We start from the raw sequence: 16,349 nt of genomic DNA on the forward strand, positions 1-16,349 counted from the left end.
TCGAAATTATTAACGAAGCAAGAATAAATAAGGCACAATGTTTACCTGAGCATCTGCGTTTGATGGGAAGTGGTTACTGCCAAAGCAACATTTATGTGGTCTGGTTCCATGTGCGCCACTAACAGATACCCACTGCGCAGGTGAGCTGATTCGATGCCCCGATGGAGCCTACTGCCAGGACACCCAGACCTGCTGCCTTCAAAAGTCAGGGCGATACGGCTGCTGCCCGTACGTTCACGCGCAGTGCTGCAGTGATCATGCCAGTTGCTGCCCCGAGGGTTTCCGCTGCAAGGTCTCTACTCGGCAATGCATCCACGCCACAAGAAACCACACAGTAGCGATGCTCGAGAAAGTCGACAGCATCGTTCCGGAGCTTGTTGAATTGCCACTACAGAAGTCTGACGGTAAGCCATGAAGTTTTAGGTTCTGGGCCCTTTGTTTTCCTAAAGATCGTGAGCAAAAAAATATTGATGCCCTCCCCCTCCTTTTTTTTGTTGTTGCTTTTAAGTGCATAAAAGTGGCTCCCTTTCTTACGGCGAAGTTGTTAAGGGCTACTTTCCCCAGGTTCGAGGTAGGTAAAGGCAAGGCGCAGAAGACCAGGACTTAGGAAGAAGAACACAAACGCGCCTGTCTTGTCGTCTTGTCGTTTGTGTTCTTCCTAAGTCCTGGTCTTCTGCGCCTTGCCTTTACCTACTTCAAGCATGAACCAACTAGCCCAAGCAAGAGTTTTAACTCAGGTTCATGTCCGTGTGTTAACACAAAACTATCATCATCACAATTTTGTTGATGTAATAATTCGTTTTCCACCGACCCTTCAAAGCAGGTAATCAAGTAAAAATGAAAAATCTGAAGCTTAGCGTCTCAAAACTGCGTGGTGAGTACTGAGACACTTCATAATGAGGAAGCTCCGGATGAATTTTTTCCGCCCAGGCTGCACCTAAAACGTGTGCACCCAAAGCACGGTACACTTCCGGTGACGATGTTGCGCAAGCTATTGCATTTGTCTCATTTTGCACAGCGCACGAGTTTGCGCGCTCTGCATGAGACCACCATATTAACGGTATAAGTCTGTGCCACATTCACGTGCACTAAGGCAGACGCAACCAGATTAAAGAGCACGATCACGCATTGGAACCCGGTAGCAAATAGCAGATACTTTCGTTCTCTGCACGCACAACTGCACGACGTGGGAACAAGTAGACGAGAAAGTATGTCCCCCCTTATTGTGGCGTGGTGTAAAGTGAAACACAGACTTGGAGAAATTCGGTTTGTAGGTTTGATTGTGTCTCTAAACATTAAGTAGACTACAGAAGTAACAGATCAAACAAATAACTGATGTTGCCGCGAATATTTCTGGAAGTCATGTGTCCCTGTGAGTGACGTCACAGCATTGCCATCTATGTAAGCGCATTTGTGCGACTGACGTCGCCTTTCCGACTGTGAGCGCGGCATCTGCGATAAGGGCACACGACATTTATAATTTCAAATGGCAGCTGTTTTTCACGGCGCATAGAAGTGTGATACTTTGGAGACACGATCATTAGCGCGAATTGTATGTGGTGCGCTTGTCAGCTCAAAATGTCCAGGCCTAGAAGCCCCTTGACACGCACCATACTTCACCGCCTGTATGCCATAAATATCAGCGTGGCTATGATGCAACAACAGAGGAAAGAAGATGCGGTACTCAGTTATCGTAGAACTACTTCTTGTTGGTCAACATAGCTAGTATCCTTCACCAAAAGAGTGGAGTTACCCAATTTTTTACTCAAGAATAGTTAGGCTGCCATGTAGTGGTATGCGTGACATGACGAAACAGAGAGTATCTGTATGCGTGTATATTTTACTCGGCGGGTGCAAACGCCGCGTTTCTCCTAGCTGGTGTGGCTGTCTTCCGAAAAACCAATATTTCCGAGATGCAATTTTCGACCAGGACGGCTAATACACTGTCCGGATGGGAGGATGTGTTTCGACAACCAGACCTGCTGCGAGCTGTTCGACGAGACCTACAACTGTTGTCCCTACCCGCGAGCAACGTGTTGTGAAGATTTCGGCAGCTGCTGCCCCGAGGGGTTCCGCTGCATAATAACCTTGCAGAAGTGCGTCAAGATAGCCACTGGTGAAACGATGCCTATGCATTCTCGACACAATCTAAGAGGTGCAGCGAAGACAGTGCCGCCGCCGACTTTCACGACTGGTAAGAATACAAGGTCGTCACTATCGTACTAACTGATGGAACTAACTGCGTCCAAGGTGTTCGTCGTTGTCTCGTCCTGAAAGAAGAAACAATGTGTCACATGATGCCGCAGACATACGTGAGTCACTACTAATTTAACAAATGCACGTGCTTTGACACAAACCTTGTGGAAAACGTCTGCAGCCCTTCGTATAACTGCTAACTGGAATTCGAAGACGGTGCGATGAAAGCTGAGTTTCGGCCTCTGCAAGTAATTGACGTTCGCAAGACTACTTGTTCTAACAGCCACGACTTTAACATTGCACTTGTTTACTGTGTTCATACGTGAGAAACCGTGCACTAACACTTAAAATTATTACTCTCTTTTGTGTACTATGCAGCACTGCTAACAACTGCGTGACTATTATTTTCGGTAGCATCAGGCCTACTTTACAATAATCATAATGTGCGAAAAATGAGATCTTACCTAACCAATGGTAAGTTTTGCAGTCATTCTGATGTCTGTTAGTGTTTTTCAGGTCTCGGGTAACATGTTTTGGCTACATCATTTGATGCAACACTTACAGAGCTTAACTGCATCACCACGCAGGTGTCATGTCGCAGGCGCGTGACACCGCAGTTGAGTGTAAAAAGCTGCTATAAAATTTTCCGCCGACATGTGTTATATAGATTTCGCACAAAAAATAATGAAAGTATCATGACTAGCAAGACAGTTACTGTTCTGCCAACACATCACCTCGGCTGTTACCCGGACTCGAGAGATTATGCGCATGCATACTCCATTTTTCTAATGCTATTACTTACACGAAACTAATAACATTACGCAATTCCGTGCATTTTCCATTTTCCATTTTCCAATCGTTAGAGCACTAGGCAGAGTTATGATGCACATTCTTGAAGTGGTATGATCTGCACCACGCATTTCTTGCGCCCGTCAGAAGATTACGCTTTGCAAGTATGAAGGTAGGAAAAATACTTATAGGTATTTGCACTTGATAGAAAATGTGGTCGCGAAATGATGTTATCAACGTTATCGCGACCTCATAACACAGAGAAAGCTTTTCTGACACTGTGTAGCAATAAGGCTACAGGTAGGATGATGTTCTTTATATACATAAAAAAGAAAATGGAAGTTGAAGCCAATGAAAGACAATGCCTTTTGAAAGTGAGCTGGAGGTGAGAATTGTGATCCGACATCACCATCATAATACTTAACATTATCATCGTAGTCAATCATCAGTCATCAGCAGCGAGTTTGCTTGAGACAGCGCTATTATCGGGGTAAGCCCACAAAAGAGACAAGAAAGAGAAGTTAGAAACAGACATACGCGATAAGCAAAAGTGGCGGCAACACGCCAAGGCACACAAAGCCTTCAATATTAACGAGCGTGTGGCAGCCACACAGATTGCAGGAGAAGATTGAACCAACGTATCATGACATCACGATGCACTCGCTTTTGGCACATACCTAAATTGGCTTGTAAAAACAACTTTACTAATATATTATTTAGGGCACTCTGATGCTATAGCGATTGTCATTTCTGGGGATAAGATAGTGCGGACTTTCACTGAACAACAACTAAAAAGCCAAAGATGTCTTAATTATCGATATACTACATTAAAGGGAAGCTGAAAGGTTTTCCAGAAAAAATGAGTGAACATCTGTACATAATGGTTTTCAACCCTCCGAATTCGAATATCGTATCCAAATTGAGCGAAAGAAAGCGCAAATATATTTTATTTTGACGAAAAGTGCAGCAGCGGACACGCCCAGCTCGTGCGTCTCGTTTCTGCCTGTGACGTCAACTCTGCGTCGTGACGTCAACTCTGCCGCTGCCGACCGCTGCCGCTACACATGAAGCGCGGTGCCAGGTAGTTTGGTGCTGTTTTCTGAGACGGTAATGGAAAATTTTGAGAGACTGCGTCTTTCTGAGGAGTTCGGCGTTACTCCCTACATGTACGAGCCGATTGCGAAGAGCCGGCCTCTCGAAGAAGCAAACGATGCTGGTGCGAGCAGTGCTTTAGACGCGAACGAAAGCAAAGCCTTGTGATCTCCTCGTGTTGGAAATGCTCTTTAGTGAGTGTGTTTTTTCCAAAGCGATCTAGTGATCTCGGCGATCTTTCGGTGATCTAGTGAGCTAGTTTCCGGTCAAACAACTGTAGTGTTGTGTTCCTGCATGCCTCCTCGTGGAACGTAAGCGGGGATGCGATCGTCGGCATTTGTGCGCTGTCCAAAGCTGTCGGCAATCTACAAAGACGGTTTAAACGCGCGAAAAGCTTCCCGGTTCATGCGGTACGTGTAGCGACCTTCATCTGTTGACTACCACTCACGTTGACTACCACTCACGTTGATTACCACTCACGTTGACTACCACGCACGTTGACTACCACTCTACATACACGCAGACGCACCAACAAAGGAATGCAGGGTCGATCGAAGCAGATACACGATGGCACGCACGCAGAAACAAGCGCGGTCAGGCACGGTCGCGGACGCTGCGAAGGAACGAAGCAGAGTTGACGTCACAACACCGCGGTTTCCGGTCTCCGCTCCGCTCGCTCACTCAAAGGGGGGCGGAGCTACAGCGCAATTTCAACCGACGATTACGTCGCTCCTAATTGAAAAAAAAAAAACCCAAATTTTACCGACATGGTTTATAAGGTTCCCGCATCCGTATATGAGCGTCTTATTGAATTCGACAGACTCTTCAGCTTCCCTTTAAAGGGTGCCTAAACCACCTCCGATATTCTTTAACCATCTCAAGTAAACACGTGCATCGGATTCACAATGCCGTCACTATCAATGATGCCAAATGCAGCAGCGCTACATGCCGCAGATGCGCCACAGAATAAAAAAGAAAAAAATGATTCCGGTTTCCCAAGCGCTTGTCGCGACGCCAAGAGGGTGCATCTGCTGATGTCAAGAGGTGAATTTGCTGTAAATTGGTCTAACAAGAATCTATGACTTCTAGTTAGTCTGCTAGCAGATACGTGCGCTCCCTGCTCTTCCTAGTCATGTTGCTTGCTTGTGCTCATTTCTGAATTGGTAACGATTCGGAACGCAAGTGCGAAATCACTCGCGTTAAAATACAGTCATGCTTATGTCTGATTAGCCGTGCGAAAAAAGTCCGATAGTGCTTTGTGATGGCTAGAAGGCATCTGTGGGCGGTGCTTGGCTGCAACAGTGCCGAGTGGAAAAAGGAAATGACGTGACACCGGATGCTTCATCATGACGCCCCCTCATGATGACACGCTGCACAATGCCTGGCTTGAGCGAATTGGAGCTGTTTCAATTAGTTAACCTAGTAACGTTGTAATGAACGCATATTTTGCTCACTTGTGTAACTCCCCTAGTTGCATGCCGAGCTCCCGGAAAGCGTGGTACGCCGCCTCCGGGACACAAGCATTAAGACATATGCTAAGGAAATATGGGTGGTGTGTAATGCACTCGTCTTTTCCTTTAGCAACGACTTTTGTCGCCTTCCTGCAGCAAATGTTTTCCTCTGCGTTTTTACTCTCCACGCATTAGCGCGGAACGGGCTAACAGCCAGTCGGCGAAAACAGCAGAACTTAGTAACCTACATCGTCGCCACGATCACGGTGTGTCACCGCACGGATCCATTATATTGGCGAGCCTTTCTAGACGTGCGCGCAACAAATAGTCCATAGCAGCACGCTTCGTGAGAGCACGAGCTGGCATGCTAGCAAGAGCGGGTAGCCGAGAAGCGCGGAGTCGCGGTAACCGGAAGTGAACAGCGTTTTGAAAAGCGCATTGGCAATGACGTATGTCATGTGACATGTGGAAGAGCTCTCGGCGAGGAGACCAACAGACGAATGGAGAGAAGCAAAGGAAAGAGCGAAACGAACGAGGGCCTCGTTTAGATCATCAAACGTGTATAGCTCGGGTGTTATGTGTCTGCCCGCGATATGGTGCTCAGATACAAGTGATGTGCAAAGTACTGGACCAGTTGGACAATCGCCCACTATAAGAACTAAATGCTTTAGGCCAATGCTCCGAAAGAACATCCGCGTTGAAGGCCTTACTCGCGTTATTAAGATTCCTGCGGTCTACGGGGCTTCACGACAGACTAAGAATGCTGCCCCTACCGCTCTGTAGTGTAAGCGCTTTGTTCGCGCTTGTCTCTCTTTCTTTCTATCTCCCCCTTCCACACTGTTTCTCTTTTTATCCCCCTTAACCTTTCCCCCTGCGCAGGGTAGCCAACCGGAACTACCTCTGGTTAACCTCCCTGCCTTTTTCTGGATTATTTTCTCTCTCTTTCTCGGCTGTTACGGCACCATTATGAAAAATTCTCCCGGCAAAATGTTCGTTGCAGAGTCGTGCACAACTACAACACCACAATTAAATTTCGACCTCTAGGTGGTTTAGGGGCGCTTTAAAGACTAACGGTCGTTTGTTCAGTCCCAGGTACACCTGCTTTAATGACGTCTTGCGTTACGTTATTCCACGCCTGAACTAATGCATGACAAGCGTAGGAACATGATCGGTTCACTTACTAGGTCATAACTGCAAGACGCTGTAATATCGGCACCGAAAGACGTTAGTGTTTCTACGCGCTGCTTTGTCAATCCACGGTAGGGTGCCACATTCGCTTGTCCCTGTGCCTGGAATTTTCTGAAAAAGTGTGTTCTCGAAAATTCACGAAAAAAAAAGAGAGACGGAATTTTTGCTGCGGTTGCTTTGGATAGGGTACACTGTACCTATCCAGTGGTTATTGCGAATCTAGTGGCATGCCAGAAGAAACTGAGCATAATCCATTGCAAGTCTACACATTATTCAGTCAACTCTTGTAGTGAATTCCAACAGATTTGCCATTCACTAGTAGAATTGTTGAAAATCGTGTACTAGCACTAACTTTTAAGCTGTAAACCCTTCTTATTTTAATCGCCGGTGTCATATACTGCAAGCCAATCCTCACAGAAACAATTTGGGAAAACCCGGAAAATTAGGGAATGTGAAAAATGCCAACGCAGTACAGACACCGTGTTGACACCAAGTGCACTTCATTACATTTTACCTTCGGTCCCCGGTCCTAAAGGCGTCACGTGCCCCGACGGACACAAGTGTCTAAACGGCCAGACCTGCTGCCAATTGACAAGCGGTAAATACGGCTGCTGTCCGCTGCCCGAAGCTGTGTGCTGCCCGGACCACCTGACATGCTGTCCCAAAGGCTACCAGTGCCACGTCGCCACGCAGACGTGCACGCTGGCTGACCACACGGTGCCTGCGGTGCGGAAGCTGTCGAGCTTCATGAATGCTGCGTTGATTGAAGTGGCTGGTACGCCGCCTAGTGTAATTTTGTTGATTCATTTGTTGATTTACTCATACATTTGTCGTTGTTCTGCCGGGTATTCTGGTGCAAACGCTTTCACCGAATGCAAGATGTAAGCCAAACCCAAATTCAAATGTGTATTCAGTGCAGTGTTGCTTAAATCATCTCTGAGGGAGCATTGCCATCTCGAAGTGTGTGTAGTAGCTCTGCAGTCCTCACAAACTTTACTGCATCTCCAGGTTCTATTTCAGCATGCACCGGCAGTGAGAGTGCTGGACGAGAAGGCGTTCTTTCTTTTTTTTTTCGTAGGAACTATGAGAAATCTGTTTCCGTTCTCGCTGGAGTTCTCAATAAGAGATTTAGAAAATGGATTACAGGAAAAATATATCCTCCACAGCGATCACAAATCGACTGTTGCTTTTAAATTGCAGGTCACGCTTGCTCGTGCCATGAAATGTTGGCACAGAGCGTTCTCGGTGTCTGTGAGATTGGTTTTATCGGGTGGAGTTTGTTGCGATACCTTCTGTTACATCACAGGGATGAAGCACACAGCAACATTCATATCCAGATCAACAAATGTTTACTTTCCTCGAAACGCAGTAGCTCTTTTAATTAAAGACCTCGTTCCGAAAGCATTACTGCGGAAAATAGGCTGTCAGGAAACTGTCAATAACAACGTAATTGTGGGGACTTGTTAAGCACAAATATTTTTTAACTTCAGTGTACAAGAAGACAGCATCATGATTATAACTGTAATGAAGACAGACAGACGTCTCTACGCTTAAAAAGCTTTGGGGAATGCAGGCATCACATGAAACAACGGTCTATAGAGGAGAATGTATACCGCGTAGTCGATGTTCTCGTGCAAAACGGTTTCGACACGAAGGTAGAAGCAATCGTTCCTGCATTCAAGAGCACGGCCAGCCCCCGTAACGGTAAATGACTGTTCATGCTTCGTTATTTGTTAGTGCAAAACTTTACCTCTCATAGCCCGACTCTTTTTAGCCGGAAGAAGAACATATGAAGTGTACCCATACTTTTAGGTGATATTGTAACGTTGTGGTCGCGGTAGCGGGCAAGGTAGTAACTCAGAGTCACAGACAGGATATGACGAATTACCAGCTTCATCATTTGTGAAGCTGGTTTTTGTGACTCCTGACCTCACATAATTACCAGCCTGCAGACACACATCGAGGACCTGCTCAATTATTGTTTCGTAGCGATAGCCCTAAGATTTTAATTTAACGTTGACGCTGGCGCAGCTATACCGTGTGTCCCAGCTAATGTTAGCCAAGCTGTTCAACCTCAGAGATTTGACAACCGAACACTATATGTTTTAGAAGCACAGCTCGCACCACGTAATTTTGCTCATTTTATTCATTGAACAACTTGGCTAACGTTAGCCGGGGCACCGTATACAGGGTGTCCCAACTATCATGCACCAAGATTTAAAAATACCTAAATGACACGTAGCTCGAGAGAACAAACGTATGTTGTTTGTGGTCGTTTGGAGATACTCAGATTATATCTTCCATTCTGCCTAGTCACATAATTAGTCTTAAGTAACCCTCACCACACAACGAACGAGAAGAAGGGGAACAGAAGGGTGCGACGTTTTCTGGTCACAACCATATAAGCGAGCCAATAAATAATGACGCCAACGAAAGCACAGAGGAACTTATTTGTAGTTGTAATTGGGGTGTTCAAATGATAATTCACTGTCAGTTAATCATTCGTCAGTTTATTATGAGCGCCCTAAAGTACGTCCACGGGGAATGGCTTGCTATCTATATAAGCCTAGCACTGAGTCTCAAGAAAGTTTTACTAGATCCACTGCTGAAGCGCTGTTGTGTGATCAAACATTTGTAAATGGGATGAAAAACGACGAATAACCTTAAGCAAAAGCGTCGATTTGCAGGCACTACCAGGTACAATTGACCTTCCATCGAAACGCACAGTAGGGCAATGCAAGTTCGATTCAGTTATATTGACACTGCGCCAATAATGCTATCTCAGCACCGGTGTTGGGTTTCCAACGAAAGATTGCACATGCTCACAAATCTATGTTTCAATGCACTTGAGACCACCGGTTCATAGCGTGTACCGGCCGTTTGGCAACAAAATTGTCATTTCTTCCTCATACTGGAGGCTAAGTGCCGCACCAGTTCTCACAGATGCCTGAATTTGCCCACAGGACTCTCACAATCCGGCCTTCAGGCAGCGTGTGGCCCTCGTGGGCGGTATGCTGTGAAGTCCTGACATAGTGCTGAAAAATTGCCCCCTTCACTGGTATCAAAAAATATATCACTCTGTTTAACACGGCCGGTCACCTGTCAACCTTTTTTTTTGATGTTGCTGTTTTCATTCACCAAGCTTGTTTTCCGACTAAGACTGACATTCCTTGTTGCATAAGTGCAATCTATCGATCGATATTAACGTAGCGCTCCATAATGGCCATTACAATACAGAAGCTTGTAACTTGATTGACTTTGTAATGGACATACTGACGCCGCTGTCTATTTCCACTGACACGCTTTGTTCAGAATCGCCGGTAGGAAATGTCCGCTGCCCTGACGGAAGCTACTGCCTCGACGGCCAGACCTGTTGCGTCCTCGCATCCGGCCATTACGGCTGCTGTCCTTATCAGCACGCCGAGTGCTGCAGCGATCACAGTAGCTGCTGTCCCGAGGGATACCAGTGCAGGGTGTCTACACACCAGTGCGTTCATGCGACCACCAACCACACTGTGGCTATGGTCAAGAAGGTGGACCCGGTCGTTCCTGCACTCAGGAGCGTGGCCAGCCTCCGTAACGGTAAATGATTGTCCATGCTTCATTAATTGTTAGCGCAGAACTTAACCTCTCATAGCCCGATTCTTTTTTGTAGCAAGCAGAACATAGGAATCGCATTTATAATTTTAGGGTGATATTGTAACATTGTGGTCGCGGTAATAGGCAAGGTAGTAACTGTGAGTCATCAGCCTAACTCTTCATTGGCTGAACTTGTGTCTCAGAAAACAAGTGGCATTCGAAGCTCCATGATAGCGGCGAGCGCAGTCGTCGGTCGTCGAAAATCTACGGGTCAAGTAGTTTGGCTATTTATATATGTCCCACAGTATACATGATGCTCCAGCTATCATGCATCCAGTTTTTAAAAAAGACAGGCTATTTAACACGAAGATAACCAAGTGGATATTGTTCACAGTCGAGTAGAGCAGCCGCCGATAATTTTTTTTGTTGATGCCATTAAGTTTATTAATTAATTGCAATGAGCTATTTCTTTTACTTCTGCTCTAAATGGCATGATATCAATGAAGAGTTTATGGGATATTAAAAGAAACATATAGCTGGCACATTTTCAGCAGGGCGGGTACTCTCTGACTGCTCAATTCTTACCGGCTTATAAGGAAAGCCTATGAGAAATGAAAGACATGGCGTGGCTAACTGTGTGCCCACATCAAAAAAACAGCCTTTAGCTTTTCGCAGGCTTTCTTCATCAACCAGAAAAAGTAAACGGCCAAAAAGTACCTCGCTGAAAACATAACGGATTTACGTCCCTTTGAATTTCCTATAAATTCTTCATTGACAGCTCGGCATTCAGAGCAGTAATGAAAGAAAAGAAAACTAACTGCAATTAATTATTAAATAGAATGGCATCAGCAAGAAATTCCTGGCAATAACACATTCTAGCGTATTCGCTAAGGCTCGAATCCACAATGTACACCAGCATTCGCGCCGCATACGCAATCTGATTCGATAAATCTCTGAGAAGGGCAGTCATCGGGCGAGTTGGTTAAAATGCATGCATGTTCGAATGGCAGCACCAACGACAAGCACCACAAAGACAAGAAAGACTACGCAATGCTTCAGCGCTGTGTTTCGTGGTTTTTCTTGTCTGTGTTGCTTGTGTCATTCGTGCTTCTATTTTAGTATACACAAGTAAGCCTGTTACAAGGTACAATCAGCGACAGAAATCTGGACATTTCAGATGTCCAGATTTCTGTCGCTGATTAGACGGGAAAAAAGACAGTCACCAGAAAAAGATAAGCGATGTAAGTCCGTTAATATTTGAACATCTAAAAAATTCAGCACAGACACTTAAGGCTGCCCATGTGTGGGAATGCGAAAGCATTACACTGTCTGTAGATCTTGGAACGTCAAGAAGGCGCTCATTACACACTCATGACGTGCGCCATCTCCTCCCTATTGGCTGCGCCGCCATCACGTGCTCAACGACGCACACACGCCGCAACTTTAATCAGCCAGACGGATGCGACATGACGTGCGCAATCAGGCACGCATTAGGCCCGCCTTTAGTAATCCAGAACTGTGGAGCCGCCATGGCATTGCCAGTTAAAACGTGGCTAGAGAAACGTGTAAACGTGTTAAAACATTGCCTGTTAAAACGTGGCTAGAGGAAAGAGGGATTTATGTGCCATGGGGAAGCAGATGCTTTCTGTGTAACAAAGCTGAAACGATTGAACATGTTTTCATCGATTGTAATAATGCCATATTCTTTTGGGACACATTACAGAGAACGTTAAAGATAGACGTACTCCTCAATCCACATGGCATTCGTTTTTTACCCCCTGAACGCGATTTTGAACAGATGTATGTTATCTTTTTACTTGGACTGCACGCAGTACGGCGTAGTCTGTTGGCATATAGACATTGCGATGTTAAAGGCCGAACGGTGTATGAATATTTTGTGGAAATGGTTGTGAAGGTACGAGACGTGTACAAGATGAATGACTGTGATGAAGCTGTGGTGTCAATGCTTGATACTTTGACACATATAAAACGAGTGTGATCTATGATCACAAACACTTTTGAGGCTTGTAGCCAAGCTGGAAATAAAGAAAAAAAAAAGCCGCCATGGCATCGGGGAAGCGTGCTCGTCTCGCCCCCCGCAGGCCCGGGTTCGATTCCCAGGCAGACCGAAATGCACTAAATCTTGTTTTCAAAGCCATTAATTTACTTGGTTTACAGGAACCTCCCAGAGGAATGTGATGTCAATCCGAGCATTCTTCTACGTCTTTCGACTCTTTGCGGCGTCGGCCATATTTGTTGCCATCTTTCAGTCACGCCAACGGATTTTTGCATGATGGGGCACATAATGATTTCACGTTAAAACTAGCATCACACCGCCTGCTACCACTTGAAAACTAAGGACATCAAGCACAGAAAGAATGTCTTTGTATTCACACATCCTCGCACTGTGCTAACTCTTAAATGGCAGGCGAAGAGTATCACACGTTATGGCCGCTTCTGCAACAGTCGGTATTGCAGTGATGATGACTGTCGTTGGTGCACTTGAATGGATGCAGGCACGTGAGGCTGCGTTCACGCTCGCTGCGAATTCCATGTGCAGGGCATTGTATTCTGAGTAACAAAGTGCCGCCCGCTTTTCCTGGGCTACACACGGTGTAAAAGTCGGGCTTTCTCTTGTTTAAAGAGGTACTGAGATGATATTTTCGACTATCCATTTTCTTGTGTTAAATGAAACTTCTAGACGAAAAAATAATGGCGGCAAGCCTGCAAGCAGCGTGAACAATTTAACATAATAGCTTTTTTTACAGCATCCTTTTCATTTCCTAGGAGGATACTGTGTCACGAAGCAGTGAGCTGGAATCCGCAATGCAATCTCTGTGCCTTGCTCAACAGCGTGAGATATGGTCGATGTCTGTATTTCTAACAGGTCCAGCAGTCAACGACATCGTCTGCCCTGGTATGCATCCACCAGATTAGTTGTGGAAGCAGGCCACATTCAGCGAAAGGGCATGTGGTGCATTAGCCAGCCTTCGATAGCGCTTTCTCAGCAAGAACTAACGTACCTAGATAGCTCGATACGGTAATAGATGCCCTGTATACACGTGGCTCAGTTGTGCGTTCTTCGATTGACCATGTAATTGCTTGTGTCGCTTATATACCTGATGTGTGTTTCAGTAAACATAGTTGTGAGTCAGCGCTCGACCTGTGTCGTTTCACTCCGTCGTCGTCTTGTTCGCGCTGTTCCCATTATGAATGAAGACTCTAGTTCAATTGAGACATGCGCCCGGACTCCTTTTTACAAGGCAAGCAAAACAAAACAAAAGAAAACAAAAAAATATTGTGGGTGCCAGAAACCACGAGGCATGTCGCAGTGGGGACCTCCGGATTAATTTTAAGTGCCTTGTGAAAAAATACTCCTGGTTCGTTGAGCAGTATTTTTAATTTTTCGCTTAAACAGTGCGCAAAATTTTTATTTCACAGCTGGTCAAATATAGGGCACCTCTTACTGCGTGCACCTAAATCTAAGTACACGAGCACTTTCTGCGATCCAACCCAATCACAATCCAGGATCCTACCCAGGATTCTACCCAGCCAGGATCGTACCAGCGGCCTCGAACTCAGCAGCACAACGCGGTAACCACAGGTCTACCGCAAAGGGTCGCGCATGGTGAAGTCTTGCACATTCAATATTGAGTCATATAAGCAACATCGAGTGCAGAGATCCCAATATTAACCTACACGCGGCAAGAAAAAACAAAAAAGAAAGGAAAACATACATACAGAAATTTGAACGCAAGCTGCATCAGAAGAATAATGTACCTGAGTTGGAACACAAAACACAGAACACAAATTTATACTTCAAAGAAAAACAGAATATGTAAATTCAGCACACATTTTTTGGAATCTTCGTGAAACGAAGCTTTTGTGAAGAGGTTAAACAAATGCTACAAATTTGCCCATTTCTTCACTGCGTCATTGACGTAAAAGTAAGGTAGCATGTGTGCATATGCTATCGCTAAACTGTGCTATGCAGTGTGATACAAACAGCGATAATCTCAGAGCTAGTTGGCGTTGGCACGATAGAAATATACATGAATTCCGAAAAAAGGAAAAAAGTTATCATCAAGTTCTCACGAAATTAGTTATCTCTCTGTTGACGACGAGTACGGCATGCATCTCGATCTTGTTACGCGCCTGGCTCCTGGCTACTGTATATGACAAATTCGGACCGCTGTGCAGAATGCAGATGTGGATGTTCGACCTAATCGAGAATATTTTTGCGAGTCAGTGCCCAATTTTGCCGAAATGCAGCAGCTGCAGACGTATGTACCGGAACGAGTTTCCGTAATGGAAATTTTGTTAAAGAAGAAAGAAAAGAATTATGGCCTGATCATTGGAGCTTTGGGCTGCTACGCTGGGAGACCGAGATTCGATCGTCCCATTGGGCATGTAACTCATTTGTGTGTGTGTGTGTGTGTGTGTGTGTGTGTGTGTGTGTGTGTGTGTGTGTGTGTGTGTGTGTGTGTGTGTGTGTGTGTGTGTGTGTGTGTGTGTGTGTGTGTGTGTGTGTGTGTGTGTGTGTGTGTGTGTGTGTGTGTGTGTGTGTGTGTGTGTGTGTGTGTGTGTGTGTGTGTGTGTGTGTGTGTGTGTGTGTGTGTGTGTGTGTGTGTGTGTGTGTGTGTGTGTGTGTGTGTGTGTGTGTGTGTGTGTGTGTGTGTGTGTGTGTGTGTGTGTGTGTGTGTGTGTGTGTGTGTGTGTGTGTGTGTGTGTGTGTGTGTGTGTGTGTGTGTGTGTGTGTGTGTGTGTGTGTGTGTGTGTGTGTGTGTGTGTGTGTGTGTGTGTGTGTGTGTGTGTGTGTGTGTGTGTGTGTGTGTGTGAGCTACTCGGCAGGACATCACCTAAAATTTCCAAACATTTGTATCGTTAAATTGAAAACTGCCATATATACCTATATGATATATAAAAAGTGGTCGATTAAAGCCGGCTCATTGCAGAGCCTCTGTCCACTGTGTGTGCTAATCGACTACTGTGTGAGCTACCTACAAGAGGTATCACGCATAAGCGCTCCTTAAACGGACACTAAAGAGAAAAGGATTTCTCCTGTATCAATAAAGTGCGCTTATACAATATCAAAAACACCACTCTTACCATGATAACACGCCTGGTAAGCCAGAAAAAAGTGCAATGGCAAAAAGACGTGTGGCAAAATGCCGTGAAGTTTCCGTACCAGCCTGCCATGACATCATGGATTTTGACAGCATCTCCTAGGGCCTAGTTAATTCTATAGCAGTAAAGCTAGACCACCACATTGTGTTCTAAAGAAGCCAAAGACTGAACATGGCGAGTTTCGGGAACCTTTGCTGAGCCAATGTGACCCAAAAACAACAACAACAAAAAATGATTACTTTGAAATCCGTAACGCCTTGGCGTTCAGAATTCAGCGCAAAATTCAAAAACTCAAATTTCGACCTGCATTTTCTCTACTAGTAATAAAGCCTTTATTTTGATATGAATTAGTACAGTGTTTTGAAATAATGCGTTATCCATTTAAACTGATTCAGTTAGTGTTTTGCTTTAGTGTCCGTTAAGCTCTTCATTCTTTTAATTGTATACAATCATTGTTATCATATACTAATCGTCATACGCAAGCTGAGCGTAGGAGCTGCCGAACGAAAGTGCTGGTTCGGCCTCTGTCTTACAATACACACACATGTAGTACATCTATACACACATGCAAGCGATACATACCAGGTGTTTTTCTTTAAGACCATGCAGCATTTTTTTTTAATATCGGCAGTTGCAGGAAGTATGCGTATTAGACTATTGACTACCCACCCACAGTGACCCAAGCTAGCGGGAAAACTGTTAGAGAAAGAAAGAGGAAGAGGAAATCTGTCCCTGGAAAGTGCATGAAGTACCTTAAGAATGCTCATTTGATTAAGGCAAACACGCCGTATATGCATAGGTACACACACATACACTGGCATAAACAACCTGTTTGTACTTCGAATAGATCTTCTAGTGAACAGCGTCCGCTGCCCTGACGGAAACTACTACCAAAATAGCCAGACCTGCTGCCTCCTCACATTCGGC

General features: G+C 45.2%; 1 protein-coding gene across 4 annotated transcripts in view; it reads left to right on the forward strand.

Annotated features, from left to right (window-relative positions):
• Nucleotides 1–16,349, forward strand: part of LOC135901915 (progranulin-like) — a 68,711-nt gene that overhangs the window by 33,833 nt on the left and 18,529 nt on the right. For 2 of the 4 annotated variants that reach the window (XM_065431747.2, XM_065431745.2), the window contains 4 exons: nt 141–404; nt 1,931–2,194; nt 7,252–7,491; nt 10,029–10,298. In XM_065431747.2, coding sequence (XP_065287819.1) covers nt 141–404; nt 1,931–2,194; nt 7,252–7,491; nt 10,029–10,298 — 1,038 coding nt within the window. The remainder of the gene's footprint in view (nt 1–140; nt 405–1,930; nt 2,195–7,251; nt 7,492–10,028; nt 10,299–16,349) is intronic. The other 2 variants (XM_065431746.2, XM_065431749.2) reach the window with 2 other exon arrangements.

Source organism: Dermacentor albipictus, chromosome 9 (genome assembly GCF_038994185.2).
Source record: "Dermacentor albipictus isolate Rhodes 1998 colony chromosome 9, USDA_Dalb.pri_finalv2, whole genome shotgun sequence".
NCBI classification, from domain to species: Eukaryota; Metazoa; Arthropoda; class Arachnida; order Ixodida; family Ixodidae; genus Dermacentor; species Dermacentor albipictus.